The sequence below is a fragment of the Mustela erminea genome, chromosome 18 (genome assembly GCF_009829155.1).
Source record: "Mustela erminea isolate mMusErm1 chromosome 18, mMusErm1.Pri, whole genome shotgun sequence".
Lineage (NCBI taxonomy): Eukaryota > Metazoa > Chordata > Mammalia > Carnivora > Mustelidae > Mustela > Mustela erminea.
Window position 1 is genome coordinate 55587712 of NC_045631.1, and position 7595 is coordinate 55595306.

General features: G+C 47.9%; 1 protein-coding gene across 1 annotated transcript; it reads left to right on the forward strand.

Annotated features, from left to right (window-relative positions):
* The first annotated feature begins 6831 nt into the window (after window positions 1–6831).
* On the forward strand, window positions 6832–7379 carry LOC116578543 (ferritin light chain-like). The gene has a single exon (XM_032323037.1). It carries the CDS (start codon window positions 6832–6834, stop codon window positions 7324–7326), a length of 495 nt encoding a protein of 164 aa, XP_032178928.1. The 3' UTR covers window positions 7327–7379.
* Window positions 7380–7595: the final 216 nt, after the last annotated feature.

Below are 7595 nucleotides of genomic sequence, written 5' to 3' on the forward strand. Positions count from 1 at the left end.
GCCTCATTAATATAACATACTATGTATGCATAGACAGGTTTCCTTAAGGCACATGTGCTACCTCATGCCTACCTCTACTAGGATAGCAAGGTTTCCCTATCCAAATAGCCATCCTAACCCTGAACAAAAGGAACCCATTCACCCTCTCCTGGGGAATCACGGCTTTGGAAGCCATTGCCTGTGATCTCCTTATTTGCTGCAAATAAAGTTTGCTTTGGGCCACAACTCATCCTGGTGCAGTTTCTGAGTCACCCAGGAGGGAAGAAGTCACGTTGCCTCAGTTACACCGGGGGCTTAGGACGCCCTTCCCTGCGTCCTCAGATGTCCTTTTCTCTGTAACTCAGTATGGGAGAAACCTCGCAGCACCCAAGACCAAGGTTAAAACCGGACCTCAGCACAGATGGAAACTGTGTTTGTGTTTCATGTGTCTCTGCACCAGAGAAAAAAAATATTAATTTTTAAAAGTGGTGGGGAGGGAAGTCAGAACACCCTTTCCCTGCCGGAATCAGTGTGCAGTACTTCCCCCAGAGGTTCTACCACCCATGGCACAAAGGCATGACCTTCTGACCTCCCCACCTCCACTGGCTGAGCAAGACCAGCTCAGGGGTCCTGGACACTTATCAGCATTGAAGCTTCCCAACCTCGTGTACCCACTTTACAGGTGAGAAAGTGGAAAGAAGCCCAGAGAGATTAACATTTTTTTTTCCCCCAAAGAGCAAAGCTAGAAACTTTCCAGATTGGGATGGAACAGAACTTTGGCTTTGCTTGGGTCTCTGGATTGCTATCATCAGGACCACCAACCACCTGGAGTTGGCGCCTGAATGCTGGGCATCCCTCTGATTGCCCTCTGATTGTTCTCTCCCTAGTGAGGCCCTGCTCCCTCCACCTCCCCGGCTCCAGCCCTCCAGGCGTGCTCCTTGTGCTAGAACTGGCCTCCCACCACCCTGGGACTCGGAGAAGCAGAGTCGGAACCCTCACTGTTCTCGCTGCCTCGACTGCCAAAATTTAGGGAGCATCTACGTCAGCTGGACTGAAATAGCCTCCGTTTTTCTTACTGCTTCCTTATGGCTCTTTTTTCTACACTTCAGTTTGTTTTCCCATCATATCAAAATTTGGGAAAATACAGTTTTTCTGAAAGAAAACAGGAAATAAAGCTATTAACAGTGACAGAAATGCTGTGGCTTTGACTCTCTTAATAATTAGATTCACAGGGCACCCAACTTCTACAAAGAATCCCATAACTTCCCAAAACAGATAAGTCACATTTTTATTTTTCACTGTGTCCTCAAATGTACTGACCACACAGATTTTTCCGGAGTCAGGACTGAAGCTGGATCTTTGCAGAACAAATCTTATTAGAACTGCTGACATGGGGGCGCCTGGGTGGCTCAGTTGTTGAACGGCTGCCTTCAGCTCAGGTCATAGTCCCACAGTCCTGGGATCAAGCCCCACATCAGACTCCCTGCTCCTCAGGGAGCCTGCTTCACCCTCTCCCGCTCCCACTGCTTGTGTTCCCTCTCTCGCTGTGTCTCTGTCAAAGAGATAAATAAAATCTTTTTTTAAAAAACTGCTGACATGGACCTTAACACATTCTATTATTATTAATTTAACAACCATTAAATGAGCATCTGCTAGGTGTCAGTCCCTGTGGGTACACAGATGAATAAGAAATGGTGCATCAGCCAAGATCTTGGTAGCAGGTAGATGGCGCAAGCAAAATGGTATGATTGAGGATAATATAATGAGGGGAATATTTACAATGATCCAGGAAGGAGTTAAGGGAAATCAACAAAAGGGCCAGCAGCAGCAGAGAGCCCTTACCACCTCTAATTCTAAAGGAGGGCAGAGAGGGGATAAAAACCAGATCCCAGCAGAGCCCTTGTACAGACCTCCCAGGAGTTGAGGGTGTGGACCACCCAGCAGCAGTGGAGTAGAGGGACACAGATGCTCCCAACTTAACAGAAACACCTTTCCTTCTGCCATTCTACCTCCCACTGTCCACTAGCTGAACCCAACCAGAATTTAGAGAGTGAGGTTATGCCTCCTCTCCAATGAGACCCCCTCCAGAACAGGTACCATGTATGACTCATCTTAATAGCCCCAGGATTTAGTATAGTGACTGGCTCCTAACAGGTGCTTAGTAAACATGTGCTGTGTGAATACATGAATGAATGAATGTCCATCTACTTGGTGACCAGAGGCAGGGTTCAGCATCCACCTGATAACTGCCTTCCAAAACGATGTGAAATGGTACAATGATCCCCAAGCATGCCCACAGAATTAGTTTGCAACCTAGCTGCCCGACAGAAATAGGCCATTCAGACGTAGTCACCCAACCACCTCATATAAACATGACAGGTGTCCCAGTTCAGGTTGTCCAGAGACAACGCCAGCCAGGTCTGATGAACCAGAAGGCAGGCAGATTCCAGGTGGACTCCAAGGGTCCATCTACATTGGAGAAGGGAGCTTGAGATCAGAAGAAGCAGGGGAGGGGGATGACAGCCAAGGATCTCTCAAAGCCCTTCTTCCTGCACCTGATCCTGGGAGGAGGGTAGCTACAGGTGGCAGCTGGTGAAGCTGTCCTCACCAGTCCTCTGTGACATATGGAGGGACAAGGAACATTGCCTCTGGGGTCCCGTGCCAAAGTGCGATTCAAAAACAGAAAGAAGGACACGGCATGGCCACTCTGGGACCCCAGGGCCCAGCAGATCTGAGCTTGCCTGGAGACACTGACCCTGGTGTCCAGGGACATGCCAGCTGCCTTGGCAGTGGTGGTTCACTTAGGCAACTTCAATGAGCAGGAGCGGAAGATGACCCAGGATCTGCTAACTATTGCTGAGACATGCCTGGGGCACTGCCAGAAGAACTGAAACTTGTCCTTGTTGGTTTGATCAAGCAGAGCCTTAGAGTCTTACACCAGAGTCATCCCATATCATCGTCCATGTGGGAAGTCGTACCACTGCCTCAAGCACAAGATGGTGGTGGTTTGATCTTGGCCACGCACCAAAGGCCACAGGTATAGATGAGTCATCAGCTCTGACTACCCTCTTAAGCCCATCAGAAATGACTGAGTGCTAAGGGTCAAAAATTTGGCTCTTTTAAATAACTGGCCTCAGAGGAATGTGATAAGGAAAGTTTCCCAAAGGGAGCAGTCAATAATATCAAATGGGACAGATGGAAAAGTTGACCTTCAGGTCTAGCATGAGGATGTCACTGGAGATCTTGACTGCCAGAGGTCAAGGTAAGGGGGGAAAATTGAGATGAATACCAGAATGAGGTTTCCCTGTTATTTTCTTCTTTCTTACCATGGGCTTCAGGTGCTTAGGCCCCACCACCTTCTCTTACACTTGGAACTTCCTCCCCAGTCAGGAACAAAGAAGCGTTTTAGCTGGGTCCAGACAAGCCTCTTGCCCTCCTGTCCTAATATCCACAGTGTTCCAGCCCTAGTGAAGTAAACCCCACTCTGTCCCACCTTGAAGAGTCTTGTACTGGATAGTGCTACCATTGGCTCCTGCTCTGCCTCTGCCTCTGTCAACCCATCATCACTGGACAAATTGGAACATTGGTACCTGCCTCTGCCACCCAACACCATGACTTAACTTGTCCCCATAGGAACCTAGCAGAAGAGGAACTCAGAAATGCTGAGATGAGAATGGTGCATTCCCATAATCTGGTTTCTCAAGGAGCGCTGGAGGCCATCACAAATACCAAGAGAGCCCAAGGAAAGAAGAACCATCAGAGACACTGATTCAAGCTTTCCCTACCAAATCATGAATGCCAGCCTTGCATAGCTCACTCCCTGACAATAAATCTGGGTCAGGTAAGGTCAGGATTAGCACTGTTGTTATTTCAGAGTAAAGAAACCAGATCAAATAAGTGTCTTGTTTAAAAAAAAAAAAAATGTATCTTCTCTCCTGACCCCCCTACATCCCTACATCAACCCACACTTCTCCCTCCAGTTGTCCCTCTAGAGGAGTTCCTGTAGAGTATCGCACCACAGCCTGGAGGGGTGGAGGCTCACTGACCAACAAAGGAGGTCAAGAGCCATCAGAGGTGGTGCCACCTACAGCATGGGTCCACCTGAAATTAAGATGGACATTTATGAAAAGTTGTTCTCAGGTACTTGCTGTTGCCAGACACTGCTCAAAGTGCCTCTGAGGGCCATCTTGTTTAATCCTCTCAACTCTGTGAGCAACCTCACTTTAAGAGATAGAGAACCGGGTTCAAAGGAGTGGTTCTCTCAGGAACTCACAGGTCATGAGGGAAGAGCTGGGGTTTGAGTTCAGACCTGCCAGGGTTAACCTTCATACCACACTCCCCTTCTCTGCAGCTTCTTTCCCACCTTCTTATGTAACCAGAAGTGGATGACATTCATGATGGTCACCATAAGACACATGGTCACCACACGCTGCAGGGACCCAAATTTGTCAAGAAAATGGGTAATAGAGGCAATGCCAATAGTTCTTCTTTCCATGCGTACCTGCTGAAGACCACCTGCCCCAAAATTACTCTAGAGAGAGAGGAAGAGAGAATCCCTCAAGTACTTTTCTATGGTGTGCCAGTAAGTGTCAACAACACCAACAGTCCTGCAGATTCTCCATGGTGACAGGGTAGGTGCGCTGACTGTGATCATCTGTAATGGAGACCTGATCTCTCTTCTCTTTGTCTCCAGTTCCTTTGGTCTTAATGATGGAGGAACAGGACTCCCAAGTGGCTCTCCAGTACCAGTGCTCCCCAAACAGCTCCCAGCCCAGCCATGCTGGCATTCCGTTGACCCTTCTTCAGGCCATTCTCCTAGCCACAGCGTCCCACTAAGAACTGACCCGAAAAACAAATGCCCAGATATCTTCACGATCCTCACTGTGGTCCAGAAATGCCACACTCTGACAGCAACACACACACACACACACACACACACACACAGACACACACACAAATTAAACAGGAAGGATGGTAACTTATGAATGGAAAGAGAACCAACATTTGTTGAGAGCCTGCTATATGAGAGACCTCGAGGCAGCTCTCCGTGAGAGATACTGTAACTCCGTTGTACTGATGGAGAAACCAAGACTCAGGGAAGTTGTATGACACGTCCAAGTCCACAGTGACCCACAGTGAAAGAGGAGGCATTCGAGACAACTTCTGCCTGACTTCTTGTTTTGAACACCAGAATTTATCATGGGGCCAAGGGACAGGAGGCACCTGCAGCTGCTGGATGCTTTAAAATCGATGTGCTTAGTAAATGCTCATTAATAATTATAAAAATGACTCATATTTATTGAAAGTTTGTATCTATTATCTCACTTCTTTCTGACAATAGCCCTATGAAGAAGGAACGATTATTATCCCCATTTCACAGATGAGGGAATTGAGTCTTAGTGAAATTAAGTGCTTTATCTACAGTCAAAAAGCCAAGATGTAGCAGAATCAGAGTTCAAATTCACTTTCCTTTCTCCCCAAACCTTCTGCTATCAGCCAGTTTATGTTCAACCTCTATTGGTCAAAAAAGGCCCGTGAAGATAAAAGAACAGCCATTCCCCTCCCGACCTTTCTCTGAGTAACCAGTCTGAATTAAGGGTGCTGTCAACAACACCTCCATTCATCGCCTTCTTTTTAGAAACTCCAAAAACAAAGATGGGACTCCAAGGATCACAATGGTTCTGCATTTCTTCAGGCACATGTGCAAGCTTCTACTCACAGACCCGAGTTTCCTAGTTGGTGAACCCCATAGTAGAACACATACCAATACATACAGTCAAATACAAAGGATTGCCACACATGCTCACTTACTAGTCCACACTAGTCAGCAAGAGAAGAATAAAAAAAACAAGTGTTTAATCCAGAAGCCACAAAGATCTACACAAGTGGTAACTTAGGAACTATTCAACATTGCACAGTTGCTTCTATATCTGGCCTATGTAAAATTTTTCTGGCGAGATAAACACAACACCAGGCAAAGTGGGTGCAAGGCAAGATTTATTAAAAACACTCTCCAGCGAAGTTTCAGGGCTCAGGAGAAGGGGAGCCAGGAAAGTTGCGCCAGGAGGAGGTGGGCACCCTCGGGCGAGGTTCTGCGACTCTGGAAAGCAGAGTCGCGGAAGTTGCGACCAAGGCAAGGAGGAGGGGGCTTTTAAGGCGTCTTGAGGGGAGCTCAGGGGTCTTTTGGCAAGTTTCCCTTATTCGGATATCTCTCCTGCTCGTCAGGGTCCCATTGGTCCACTGGAACCCAGGGCAGGGGTCTCTCTGCTTGGGCCTTTGTTCTCCCGTCCAAGTTCAGGTTTTGTGGCGGGAACTTTCGCCATCTTAAGTAGCCCTTTCTGCCAGCCCAACAGTTTTGATTCCCAGAGTCCATAGTTTCAGTGTGAGCTCATGTTGGGGAGCAGAAAAAGGGGATGCAAGAGGAAGGCATCCCCAAGGGATGCCTTAGGTAAACAATGGTGAGATGCAGCCACAAAAGCTACTTGGGGTTTTCTCTGCTCATTGGTTAGGAGGTTGCAGACTTAATTGTTTGTTGTCACCCTAAATCACCAAGCAGTGTCTTTCTAATAGATCCACAGAACTGTATAGAGACCCCCAAAACAAACTCACATATACATGGCCAATAGATTTTTTATCAAGACACCAAAAGCAGGCAGAGGATCTGGTAGTCCTGCAGATATGTCTCTTGCTTCAACTGTGTTTGGACAAAACAGACCCAGGGATGCCCCTTCAACCAGCCAACGACCACCCTCCAACTTTTTTTCCAGTCGCAACCTTGGGACCCATCTTCTTGGCCACCAGCTGACTACAGGACCAGACAACAGCCAATTTCATGCTTACCTCAAATCAACCATGAGCTCCCAGATTCATCAGAATTTTTCCACCAAGGTAGAGGCCGCCATCAGCCACCCAGTCAACGTGCATCTGTGGACCTCCTACATCTACCTCTCTCTGGGCTTCTATCTCCACCATGACGATATGACTCTGGAGGGTGTGGGCCACTTCTTCCACAAGCTGACTGAGGAGAAGTGCGAGGGTGCCCAGCATCTCTTGAAGATGCAAAATCAGCGTGGTGGCCGCACCCTCTTTCAGGATGTCCAGAAGCCATTCCAAGATGAGTGGGGGGAAACCCTGGACACCACGGAAGCTGTACTGGTTCTGGAGAAGAGCCTTAATGAAACCCTTCTGGATCTGCTTGCCCTGGGTCCTGCCCGCACAGACCCCCATCTCTGTGACTTCCTGGAGAACCACTTCCTAGATGAGGAGGTGAAACTCATCAAAAAGATGGGTGACCACCTGATGAAACTCCACCAGCCCCCAGGCTGGGCTGGGCCAGTATCTCTTTGAGAGGCTCACTCTCAAGCATGACTAGGAGCCTCCAGAGACCAGCAGCAGCCTTTGAAGGGGCCTCTATGTCATCCCCTGGTGCCAGAGATTGCGCCTTGGCCTCTCCCTAAAACCACGAGGCAGCTTTTTAACCACCCTGGAACCCACTCTCAAGCTCTGGACCAAATGGAAACAATAAGGCTTTTTGCAGAAAACAAACCAAAAACAAAAAAACAACCAAACAAACAAAAATAAATAAATAACTCCATGCAAAAGGAAAAAGTGCCAGA

Bases quoted from the DNA above. Each gene is read 5' to 3' on its own strand.
- LOC116578543 (XM_032323037.1), top strand. From the start codon at position 6,832: ATGAGCTCCCAGATTCATCAGAATTTTTCCACCAAGGTAGAGGCCGCC.